Here is a 13529-nt window from a genome sequence, read left to right on the forward strand (position 1 = left end):
AACATTTTTATAGCTATTACATGATTCATTTTTAAATATGTGCCATTCAGTTTTTCACCAATGTGATGCTTCCCAATTCTGGTTTGGATTACTGAGATTATCATTATTAAAATGTTCAAGAATATGTACCAAGACCAAATATTGATTCCTAAAATCCCTACTGTGTTTGATAATTTTGATTGAATTATGATGTGTTGTTTGATCTTGCCTGTCTTTGCAGCTCACACACCTGACAACAGCTTCCTAGGATTTGTGGTTGAACAACATCTCAATGCCAGTGATATTAGTCATCTTGATGATATCAAAAGACAAAATCAGTCTCTTGTATATGGCAAAGTGGATCATTTTTGGAAGGTACATAGATTCAGCAATCATTCTACAATGAGAATTATTACCTAGTTATATTTATTTGACTGAACTTAGATGGGCTACGATAAAAACAAAATTGTTGAGTCCTTGCACCTGCCTGGTTTTTATCATTGCCTTTTTAATATCATGTTTAAATCTGTACCCATCACTTGGTGGGCAGGGTAATTAATAATGTCAAGAAGTGTGGCACTGGAAGAGCACAGCAAGTCAGGCAGCATCCGAGAGGCAGGAGATTCGATGTTTTGGGCATAAACCCTTCATCAGGAATGACAAAGGGCTTATGCCCGAAACAGCAACTTTCCTGCTCTTTGGATGCTGCCTGACCTGCTGTGCTTTTCTAGCACCCCACTTTTTAAATCTGATCTCCAGCCTCTGCAGTCCTCGCTTTCTTCCAGGATAATTATTAACGACTGGCTTTATTTATCACTTAATGATTTTTTTTGCATCTGTTGTCAGACTCTGGTAGCAATCAGAATATTTCCCGTATATGCTATTTCTACTTTCTCCAGGCATTTTAGCCTAAGCAGCTAAGTAGACATGACTTCTTTCTCCAAGGAGATGAGAAATCACAATGATAAAGTGGTATTTTAGTTGAATAAAAGCTTCATTAGACAGCATCAAAAATTATATTGGTTTCCGTGCACTCCACCTCAAAAGATAGACTAGTCTTATTGGGAATACAGTGCAGATTTAGGATAATAACAAGATTCAAGAATTAAATTATAAGGATAAGTTATTTAAGTTGGACTGAAGGGTCTGTTTCCATGCTGTACATCTCCATGACTCTATGACTCTGTGAATAATTTGTGTATTCATTGGGAGGCTGAAGGGCATTTGAGGAAGAAGGGAGTATCTGGTTGCAAAGGTAGATTTAGTTAAGGGAAAAAAAGGGAACTCCCAAATAGAGTATAAATACTGACAACCGGCCTGTTTCTTTGTTATACTTGTATGACCCCACGTTACTCATCAGTAGTTTCTCATCTTAGGTGTTTTTGTTCAATCTGTACTGAACACAGAATTTTTAACATGACAAAAATCTGCGATCAGAACTCAAACTGTCGCTTCCCCATATTTCTTTATATAATTTTATTTCTTTCTTCTTGTATTCTGTACCTTGTTTTCAAAACACCCACCACTTTATCACTGTGTTCAAACTTGAATCAAATTCTGTGTCTTAGTCCCTGTGTATGTTTATTCATGAGTTTCCCATTTAAATTTAAAATCTAATTTCTGTATTTGTTCCCAACATGTAGTGCATCTCATCCTCCATTTAAGATGCATCTACACTTGTCTTCCCACTCTTATCAGTCTGATTCTGAGAGGAGTACCTCCTCGGGTACATAATTTTCAACCTTTCTCTTATCTAAGCAATGTCTGTTTTTATCTTGGAAAGCGCTAAACTGTCTATTTATATTGCTATATATTTACGTTTTACATTTTAATAAAATCTAATGGGTTATGTGTTTTTCTTTTGTAGTGCATACTGCTTCTACAAAATAAATTTGTTGACCAGAACTTTATATCATATTACATATATGGGTATAATTGATTAATTTCTGAAGACAGGACTTAATCCTAAAGCATATTTGGGAGTATTAGTGAGTGGTTCACAAAATGAACCTTCCTGCATGCATAGAGTAATTGAAGTGGTAAAAGATGTAGTAATCTAAAATAATTCAGAGGGACGATTTTAGGGTCCTTCTGGATGGATAAACAAAAATGGGTTAAATGGTCACCACTATAATCATTTCATTATACATTATTTCTCTGATAATGTAAGAAATTGCTGTAACTGTTTTTTGTTTATATTTTCTCTTGTTTTAATTTGAGATGGTTGTCAGTTGAATTTTGGAATACTAAATCTATTTTGGAGATATTGACAGTTTTCTGCAGAAACATTGATTTCTTGGATATTTAAGAGAGTTGTAACACTCTTCAATTACTTTTCTGAAACAATTTGCTATCAGATACTGAATAAACCGTCTTTGGTCACAAAGTTCTGGGGGGTTTTCAGCACAGAAAGAGGCCCTTTGGGCCAGTGTGTCCATATTGGTTATCAAACTTCCATCTGTTCTAGTCCCATTTTCGAACGCCTTCTATGCCATGGAGTTCAAGTGCTAATCTAAATCGTACTTTAACTGTCTTGAGGGTTCCTGCCTGTCGCACCCTTTCAGGCAGCAACTTGCAGATATCCACAAGCCTCCAGGTGAAACACTCTTAGCTCAGACCTCCTCTAAACCTTCTGCTCCATAAGGAGAAATCGTGCCATTTGGTTATTGACCCCTTTCCTAACGGGGAATGTTTCTCCCTAGCTACCCTGTTTATGTCCCTCAGGACTTTGTATACCTTAATCAGATACCTTTTATCTAATCTTTTTTCATCGCTGAATTGCTGCAGCCCAGACAAAGTCTTGGTGAATCTATTCCTCGCCCTGTCTAGTGCAGTCACATTCTTCCTATATTTGGAAGTTGTTTCCAAAAGGCAGGCATACTAGGACCTGTGGGCACTGCCTTAGAATTAGAGGGGTCAATTTAGAACAGAAATGAGGAGGCACTTCTTCAGCCAGAGAATGGTAGGCCTCTGGAATTCACTGCCACTGAGCACAATGGAGGCCAGGACGTTAAACTACTTCAAGGCAGAGATTGATAAATTCTTAATCTTGCTATGGGAAGAGTGCAGGTAAGTGGTGTTGAAATGCCCATCAGCCATGATTGAATGGTGGAGTGGACACGATGGGTCGAATGGCCTTACTTCTACTCCTGTTTCTTATGGTCTTATGACATGGAGCTAACAGTATTTCACCTGGAGGCCTGTGAGTATCTGGAAGTCGCTGCCTGAAAGGATACAAGAGGCAGGAACCCTCAAGACATTTTAATGTACTATAACGGCATGTTACATATTTTCAATTCTCAGTCCACTCTGAGACGACTCGCTTGCCATCTGACAGGTGCTTGTAAGCTCTCAGCTCAGAACAGTGTTCATTCACTGTCTTAAAGGTACAGTACACACTATCAACTTGATAACAATACTTAGTATCAGTCAAGTTCAAATTGCCAATTTGATAATTTAAGCATGAAAGCGCTTCAGAAGTATGTTTCATAATTTGAGCAGAAGTGCAAGAATGGGATCCCATAATCATGATTCCTCAATTCCCTGCTGTCTGCTTGTACACACCCCACTTTTGTTTCATTTTCTTGAAACTGAGGAAATGCTGTGAAAGTTTGATAATCCTACAACAAAGCTTAACTGTAACTGTTAGTACAGGACTGTTAATAAATGTATACTGACCAGCTGTATTTTGAAGTTCATAAATAAAATGCTTGTGATGAACTAATTGGTTTTCAAAATCAAGGGTTTCTGCAGAAAATGTGTAAATTGGGATGAAGCTGCGTGAGAGTGAGATATTTTCTCTAATTACAGAAATATCAGTAAAATTATGATGGACATAGAGTCAAGTAAATTAGTCTTGATGGGTAATTATTTTGTCATGGTGTATTAAAAGTTCAACATGGTAAACACCTTCTTTGAAAAATCATGTCGTCATCGTATTTACCATCTTTGGGAAAAATACACTTGGATAATCAAAAGCCGTCCCATTGCCACTAACCCATGAATCCATTACTTGAGGACATATTTTGATTCTTGGACTGCTAGCCATTCTCATTGACGACATGGTCCAATGGCAAAAATGCCAACATGTTTCTTTACTAATGGATTTAACTTTCTTGCAGAATGTTGTTGGTATTAGATTAATATTTTCATAGGGGTTATTGGAGCTCATCTTTTAACCTTTTCATATTTCAATCTTGCCTTTTATTTGGTATGATGTACTAACATATGAGAAAGGAAGAATAGACTATTCAGACCTTTGATCCTGCTTCACCTTTCAGTAAGATCGTGGCTGATGTGACTTTAACTTCAACTCTACATTCCTGCATATGCCTGATGATCTTTCTTTCTCGTGGTAATTGAGAGTCTTTCATTGAAATTCTGTACTCTATTTGAGCAGAAGGTCAGTGAAACTATGTCACCTTCTGCTCAAAGAGCTATGAGCCTGCACTCTAACTTCTCTTTGTTCAGCAATTCGCCCCAGGAACTTTTAAGGTTAATGTTATAAGTCCTGCCATAACAATATGTAGTACCTCACATTTATCTAGATTAAACTCCACCTGCCACTCCTCAGCCCATCTGATCAAGGTCCTGTTTTACTCTGAGGTAACCTTCTTCACTGTCTACTGTGCCACCAATGTTGATGTCATCTACAAACTTACAAAGCATGCTTCCTATATTTGCATCCAAATCATTTGTATAAATGACAAAAAGTGGACCTACCACCAACACTTGTGGCATACCACAGGTCACAGGTGTCCAACCTTAAAACAGTAAGGGCAGATGTGGCACAGTGGCTCAGTACAGTGCACTGCTGCCTCATTGCACCAACAACCCGGGTTTGATTCCAGTTTGGGTGACTGTGTGGAGTCTGCATGTTTTCTGTGTCTGCATGGATTTCTGACAGGTGCTCTGGTTCCTCCCACAGTCCAAAGATGTGCAAGTTAGTTGCATTGGGCATGCTAAATTATCCGTCGTGTCTAAAAATGCACAGACTAGATGGATTTGGTGGCTTTGATATCTGCTTTTTGCAGCATAGGAGAATGTGTTCCAGTCTTTTCCTTGATGTTAAGAACCCATGAACTGTAAATCGTACAAAGGTGGACTTTGTTATTTTTTTATATTTGATTTCTGTTATTAATATAGGTACTGGAATATGACTACTTTAAACACTTATGGCATTTTTACAAAAAAAATCCAGTGAAGAAACAAAATAAATTTCGATATTCTATTCAATTTTTCTTCCCTAAAGGATATTAGTGAACCAGAAGGGTTTGCGACAACAATAGTTCCATGATCTCCCATTAGACTAACTATTCCATATTTTTAAATTATTTTGAATTTCACTATCTGCTGTTGTGGAATACAAACCGAGAATATTAGCCTGAGTCTCAGCATTATTGGTATAATGGAAATACCACTATGATACTCAGCCAGAATTTTACAATTTCAGACTTTAAGTTTGGTTATGGTCGTCTTGTTGGTCACTGATAATTTGTAATCTTTTAAGTTCAGGTATACTTTAATGAGATTGTGTAGCTGGCATATTGCCCCGTCTGTAATGACTGAGATTATGCTCTCGGATCATTCTCTAAGCATTTTTCACTTGTATTCCTCAATTTCACACGTTACATAAAATTTATTGCTGTAATTCCACTTCAGGAAATGACCAAGAAGGAGATGATCTAAATATTTTGCTTTCTTGTACATTAATTCGGGCTCCAGTAAATTAAATGTGTTTCTTCTCCTGTGTCTCTACAGGATAAGAGGTCTTACTTGGATATAATCCATAGCTACACAGAAGTTCATGGCACTGTTCATGGAACGAGCACAGTCCACATTCCTAGCTATGTGAAAAACCATGGGATACTGAGTGGACGTGATCTACAACTTCTTCTAAGGGAAACAAAGGTACAAAGTGTGATACGTGTGCATTGTTGATCACTTCTCTACTTCAGAATATAAATGTACATACAGGGAAAAAAATAATTTGAAGTTGTAGAATTCTGATCATTTTGTGCTAATCCAAATTGAGTTCTAACAGTCATTATGTTGGAATTTTATAAAATCATGTGGAGAGAAATAGATTAGTGGACAAAAAGGCAAAACAACCCACATCGAGAAGTGATGGAAGCTACTGCCTTTATTTTTTTCAATTTCTGTTTAATTTTATAAAGTGGGTTTTTTGAATTTGAAAATGCGATTTGTTCATCTTGATTGCATACAAAGTTTCAGAAATTAATTTGACGTAATTTTTTTAAACCAAAAACTTTTGTGCATTGAGAAAACAAATATTCTATTGTTAGCTGCAAGGAAATGCCTCAGTCTGAGCTGTTTTTTTTGTATTTGGGATTTTCACTATGAAGCTCTATATCAAAAGACTGTACCATAATGAAGCTGTTCCACTGTCAGACCCAAGTTATGTCTGTAACAAAGTTAAACCAAGTAAAACATCTAAAACGCTACGATTCTATTATTAAATAATAAACTAAACACCATACACAGGATTTTCATCTTCAGTAGACAATAGACAATAGTAGGAATGTACAAATTTTACACTGCTTGATTTTTCCATTACATTATCCTGTCTCACTGAAAGCACTCACCATCTCTGCATATCATGTGATCTGTGTCCAAACTGTTCAACAACTGCTGTTTCTTTTCAGTAAATTTACGTTATTTTTACATAAGAATAAACTATTTCATATGCTATACTTAAAAGCAGAAAATGCCAGAAAGCTATATTGAGAATGCTGGACATGCAGAGCAAATAGATACAAGCAAAAGTTCCAAATAAGTTGTGATTTTGGTAAAGACCATAACTCTTTTTCTTTTGAGAGAGAAATCCAGTTACTTATTGCAGGAACTAAAATTATTTTTTTACTATGAGTAACCATCTAGTCTGTACAATAAAGAATCAACATGTATTGAACGTCATTAACAGCCAGATTGCTGTCAACTCTAATTATAAACTAGAAGTTACATTTTAAATAGAATATACAACTAAGGCAGATCTTACAAATTTGCTTTGCTGTCCAATCAGCATATATAGGAACACCAGTAGAACATTTGGCCCTTCCAGCTGGCTCTATTATTGAGTACAATCATGGCTGATCATGCTCATACCTGATTGTGGTTTTGCTGTATACTCTTTGATCTATTTAACCCTAAAAATTGTATCTCCTCCTTTTGAAAATATTCAGTGTTTTGGCTTCAACCTGTGGCAGAGTATTGCTCAGATACACTGCATTCTTGGTGAATTATTTTCTCATTTCAGTCCTAAATGGCTACCACATATCCTGAGACTGTCACCCCTGGTTCTGGACTTCCAGGTCATTAGGAGTATCTGTGTTTACCCTATTAAGTCCTGTTAGAATTTTACAGTTTTCTGAGATTCCTACCCTTATTTGTTTTCTTAACTTCATTGAATACAGTCATAACTAATCCAGTAGTTTATCATGCATTAGTCCTGCTATCCCATGAATAGTCTGGTAAACTTTGGTTACCCTCCTTGTATGGCCAGAACATCATCCTCATAAGGAGATAAAACTGCACACAATATTCCAGGTGTGATCTCACCAAGGTACGTACAATTGCAGCAAGGCATGCAAAGGTACTCTAATCCTCTCGCTGTGAAGGCTACAATATCATTTGCTGTTTTCACTGTCTGCTGCACCTGCATGCTTACTTTCTGCGACTCTTGTAGAATGACACCTGGGTCTCATTGCAGCTCTCCCCTTTCCCAATCCATTACCGTTCAGATAATCTGCCTTCCTGTTTTTGGTACCAAAGTGGATAACTTCACATTTATCCACATTGTATTTCATCTGCTATGCATTTGTCCACTCTCTCTCAATTTGTCTAAATCATACTGAAGCATCTCTGCTGCATCCTTGCAGTTCACCTGCCTACACAGCTTTGTTTTATGTGCAAACTTGGAAATATTCTTTAGCGCTCTCTAATTTATTATTATACATTTGAGAATAGTTAGAGTCCAAGCATTGATCCCTACGGTACTCATAGTCACTGGCTGCCACTTGGAAAATGAGACATTTATTTGTACTCTTTTTGTTTCTTGTCTACAAGACAATGAATTACTATTCTATTAATGATGATAAGTGTGAGGTGATCAAGAAATAAGGAACATTAGCAAGACATGGGCAGTCGTCAGAGTGAGAGCACAGTGAAAATTGAAATGACAAGTAACAGGAAGTTCCGTCCTGCTTTCAGACTGAACAGAGATGTTCCACAAGTCAGTCATCCAGCCTGTGTTTGGCCTCTGCAATTAGAGAAGAGCATATCAAATGCTGTTTTTTTTTTTTTGGGGCCTTCCCTCTCAAGGTTATGTATTGAGCATCTTTGTTTGTTAATTCCATTGAAAGTGCTATTTCCAGAGCTTTAGGTCCAGTTTCCTTTTCATCTGTAGTCTCTTTTGAATTGTTTCATCTTAAACTCCACTCCAGTTTCTGATGAGCATAATTCAAGTTGCCTTCAAATATGCAACATTCTGCTAACATCTCTAATTGTAACATACTGGGAGCTAGATTCACGACCATGCTGGTTGCATTTGTTGAATCCGAACCTTCCAGAAATCACCAGTGGTTTTGGTGCAAAATAGTTCTATAGAATTCCTACTATTTCTTCATACATTTTGGAATTCTGCTTTCTGAACTGTACCAGACTTCTCAGGAGTTAAAAGGTTTATTCCTTCGCCAAACAATCAGGAACTGTGGGAAGGCTATATCTGCCTCAATTTTATTAATTTGAATAAAATAGTGGAATTTCACTGTGTGGAAGTTCCAGCACGGTATTTTCATCTTGCAAATTCCTATGATTTCCCATAATTCTTCTATTAAAAAAAGGGAGGACCTGTTTAGATTAGATTACTTACACTGTGGAAACAGGCCCTTCGGCCCAACAAGTCCACACCGCCCCGCCAAAGCGCAACCCACCCATACCCCTACATCTACCCCTTACCTAACACTACGGGCAATTTAGCATGACCAATTCACCTGACCTGCACATCTTTGGACTGTGGGAGGAAACCGGAGCACCCGGAGAAAACCCACGCAGACACGGGGAGAATGTGCAAACTCCACACAGTCAGTCGCCTGAGGCGGGAATTGAACCCGGGTCTCTGGCGCTGTGAGGCAGCAGTGCTAACCACTGTGCCACCGTGCCGCCCACTGTGTTGCACAATGAAAACCTTCGCACTGACTTGCCGCTCCCCGTTTAACATGAGCTATTTCTGAGCCTACCTGTTTTTCTTTTGAGTCTGCACTACTTGCTCTAAGTCTTTGTTTCAATGTAGACTATTTATAGTGTGTTCCTTCAGGGTGGAGCAAGCTTCTTCTGCACTGTTGTTTTAAAACTGTCTATCTGCTTCAATGCAGCAAGGGTGTCTTTTGATTTCTTTCCTCATTTTTAACAGCATGTTTTGCTGTTAGGACTGTGATTCTATATTTTTTCAATGAATCAGTGTATTGATCTGGTGAATCTCTAAGCAGTTTTTATTCGTATTGTTAATTTTCTATTACATTTCCAGAAGGGTCAGGAGATCAAAGTGTTAAACAAGAACAGGAGTTTTAATAATGTGCTACTGTACAGGCAGCAAGGATAGAGTAAGCTGTTTCTTGTTCAAAATGGCTGATGACCGTTTTGCATCACATGATTAGACACAAAGTGGCAGTCCATCATACTTAACGAATACACAACACTTCATGGCACACAAGTGCCAGGCAATGACAGTCTCTGACAAGAAAAAAATCTAACCATTGCCCCTTTTTAATGTTCAATGGCACTGCAACATCCTGAGAGTTAACATTGACTAGAAACTGAACTGATCCAGCCAGGTAAATACAATGGATACAAAAGGCGGTCAACACCTAGGAAAACTGCAGTGACTAACTCTTCTCCTGTCTCCCCAGTGCCTATTTACCATCATGTACAAAGCACAAGTCAGGAGTGTTTTGGAATACTTTCCATTTGCCCAATGCAGTTCCAATAAGAGTTCAACACCATCCAGGACACAGCCATCCACTTGATTAGCACACCATCCACCACCATCAACATTCATTCCAGGACAAAGGCAGCAAATGCACCTGTGCACTACCTGCAAGTCTTATGCCATCATGACTTAGAATATATTTCCATTCCTTCGTTGTAGCGGGTTCATAATTTTGCAACTTGCTTACAGGCAGCACCATGAGGGCATCCATACACCCCAGGACTGCAGCAGTTCAAGAGGCAGCTCACCTCTACTGTTTCCAGGGTCATTAGGGATGGGTAGTAAATGCTGGTGTAGCCAGCGATTCTCTCTAATCCCATGTGGAAATGAACAAAAACAATGGAGAGAAGACAAGGAAAGGAAGAGTCAGGCAAACAAGATGAAGGTGAAAGAAAGGTCAAGGAGAATGATATTAAAGCAAGGTAAATGATGTTTTTCAGCTCTGTGTGAGAGCAGGATGAAGCATAGATTCAGTAAGCAATCTATCAGAAAAAGGGAGACAATTGTTGCTAAATTTGAGGAGGGGGTATCCTCTATTTGTTTTATTTTATTTATTTATGGGGGGGGGGCGTAAAATGGAAATGGAGGTTAGATTATATTAGATTACTTACAGTGTGGAAACAGGCCCTTCAGCCCAACAAGTCCACACCGACCCTTCGAAGAGCAACCCATCCAGACCCATTCCCCTACATTTACCCCTTCACCTAACACTACGGGCAATTTAGCATGGCCAATTCACCTAACCTGCACATCTTTGGACTATGGGAAGAAACCGGAGCACCCGGAGGAAACTCACGCAGACGCGTGGAGAATGTGCAAACTCCACACGGACAGTAGCCCAAGGCGGGAATTGAACCCGGGTCTCTGGTGCTGTGAGGCAGCAGTACCAGTCACTGTTTTGCAATTCGCAGAGAAGCCTTGAAATATTTCAATCTGACTTCTGAATTTCATTTGTTTGGTTGCTAGCTTGCATTTGTGTTTTCTGATGTCATCAGTCACAACATGTTTGATTAATTTTGTTTATCCAGTATTAAATCAGTGACATGTTAGTGCTGCTGCTGTCACTTTTTTAAAGAATGTTGAGAACGGGCAAGCCCAGTCAAGCCATTCAACTTTTGGAAACATTTTCTTTTTTTAAAGAAACACCATTGCAGGTAAATTTTTATCTATTTGCCTGCATTTATAGATATGATTACATTCACATGTATGGATGAGAAACACCTGGGAGTGTACAGTTTCACAGGTGAAATGCCAAGAACTTTTCAAGCATTCCATGCTATTCTTTGAAGATCCAAAGTTTATGAGCACTAGTGTAAGCATGTCTATTGTTTTGAGTCTTGGATTCACAAATCTAAAAAAAAATTGAAGGTCTCTTGCTCAGCAAATAAAAGGATCCTAAAATAAATTATCTGCAGCTCCAATGCAAGCCCTGGAGAACACAAGACTGCCCACAAGTATTGCAGCAAAAAGGTTGAGTTTTGGAACAGGTACTTTCTACAGACTATCAAGAGCTTTTAATTGATGTATGAATGATTAATAATAAGGCAGAATCTTAAAAGATCCTCAGTAATAATCCCTCATTTTTAAAAAAGTTTAGAACTTTTTCTTGTAAATAACATTTTTGCTTTTCATATTATAAGATCAGTTGCACCCACTATTGTTTTTACTCTAACCATTTACTTCAAATGTTCAGTTCAATTTGAGAGAAATTGAAAATTATTGAAAATATATTGACTTTTTGGTGCATTATCTTTCTACTAATAATATGATGATTGTAACAAGGTCAGTCAGGTGGACCTCCAGAAGGCGTTCCCTGACTGGAGCTGTTAACTGGGTCCAGTCAAGGAGCCATGGCTGGCAGATATAAACAGGAGTGTTAAGTGTTCTGTTCATTCAGAGTTGGCTCTGAGGAGTCCAGTTCAGTCTCCAGTACTATGCACATGTAAATAAAGGGTGATTTGGTGATAGGGTACTAACTTTGGCAAATGTTTGGCAACAAGTGAAGGAAATTTGTTTCTGAAGAAATTCCCTCCCAACAGTCGTCTTCAAGTTAGGGTAAACATTTCTGGCATCGTGCCATCATTTGATGCTTCCATCGAAGACTGGGCACAGTATGTGGAAAGAATGTGTTGTTTCTTCCACACAAATGACAGTGGAGCAGATGAAATGCATCAAGTAATTATCCTGACCGATTGTGGACTCGCTGCTTTTTCAATTATTAGGACCCTAACATTTCCTGAGGCACCAGATATATTAAAACCTTTCGAGAGTTGTTAGGTTTTAAGGAATATTATGACCCCAAGCAACCTCAATCAACCTCAATTCTGAGATGCAATCACTTTTACTCAGCAGTTCGAGAAGCAGAGGTATCAGTGACAGAATTATGTGACTTTAGTTAATGAGATGCTGAGACACTGGGATTTGTGGGATTAATAATGTCACTATGCAAAAGCGCCTTCTAGTTGAAGTCCAGCTTGACTTCAAACAGGCATTACAACTGGCTTTGTCATTACAAAATATGGCATGCAGAGCATATGAGTTACAGGATATGCCGATGGAAGTGGAAACCTTGCCAGGTCAACTGAACTTGGGGGAAACGCCACTTAATTGAAGGAAATTGCATCGCCTCACTCATGACACCATTTTATACAGAGGGACTCTAGATCAGCACACATCAAAACCCTAAAATAAAGGTAAACCTCAGCAAAACGGTTAATATTTTTCTCAGGACCAGGTCTGGCAAGCCATTGTAGTTGCTGTCAGTATGCAGACTCAAAAGAGTCCCAGTAGGCATAAATTGAATAAGAAAACTCAGGCCAGGATCCAGGAGAGTGCATACCCTCCAGGGCTCACCTGCATCTGGCTTGGAATGGCTAAATTGCTTTGTAATAGCCAAATCAGGACCCAAATAAACATCGGGTTAAATGGTCACCAGGTTCTATTGGAGGTTGGTATCTGTGCAGCTGTATCTGTGATTGCAGAATCAGTCTTTAACAGAATTTGTTTTGGAGCCCAGTTCTTCAGTTTATGTAAGACCTTGCTAAATGAGAAGCTATACTGGGGAGCCTTTATAAATTCAAGGTACACCTTCGGTTCTGGTCTCGTGTGAAAAGCATCTGGTTCAGTTACCACTGATTTGTAGTAAAAGACTCCGACCAAGCTGATGGGGCAAAATTGGTTAAGAAAGATTCACCTTGATTGGCTCAATATTTTTTCAATTAGAAAATGGATGCCCAAGTGAAGTCCTGATTAAATATCCGGAGGTTTTTCAGGAAGGTCTAGCAAGTATCAAAGGAGCCAAGTCCAACTTGCACATTAACCTTGAAGCTATTCCATGATGCTACAAGGTTGCCTGGTACCATTTGCTTTGTGTGCAAACGTAAAGGCAGAAATCAAGCTATAAAGTGAAGGAATCATCAAGCCAATATAAACCGTCACAGACTGGCAGCACTGGTTGTACTGATTGAAAAGCCTAATGGGTCAGTTTGCCTTTGTGGTGATTTTAAACAAAAGCTAAACAGCTTCCTGCAGATGGATAAATTCC

General features: G+C 38.5%; 1 protein-coding gene across 7 annotated transcripts in view; it reads left to right on the forward strand.

The window, feature by feature from the left end:
- mgat5 (alpha-1,6-mannosylglycoprotein 6-beta-N-acetylglucosaminyltransferase) overlaps nucleotides 1-13529 on the forward strand; it is a 168733-nt gene that overhangs the window by 122428 nt on the left and 32776 nt on the right. For all 7 annotated transcript variants that reach the window (XM_072579655.1, XM_072579653.1, XM_072579658.1 and 4 more), the window contains 2 exons: nucleotides 221-354; nucleotides 5740-5889. In XM_072579655.1, the coding sequence (XP_072435756.1) occupies nucleotides 221-354; nucleotides 5740-5889 (284 nt within the window). The remainder of the gene's footprint in view (nucleotides 1-220; nucleotides 355-5739; nucleotides 5890-13529) is intronic.

Source organism: Chiloscyllium punctatum, chromosome 10 (assembly GCF_047496795.1).
Source record: "Chiloscyllium punctatum isolate Juve2018m chromosome 10, sChiPun1.3, whole genome shotgun sequence".
Taxonomy (NCBI): Eukaryota; Metazoa; Chordata; class Chondrichthyes; order Orectolobiformes; family Hemiscylliidae; genus Chiloscyllium; species Chiloscyllium punctatum.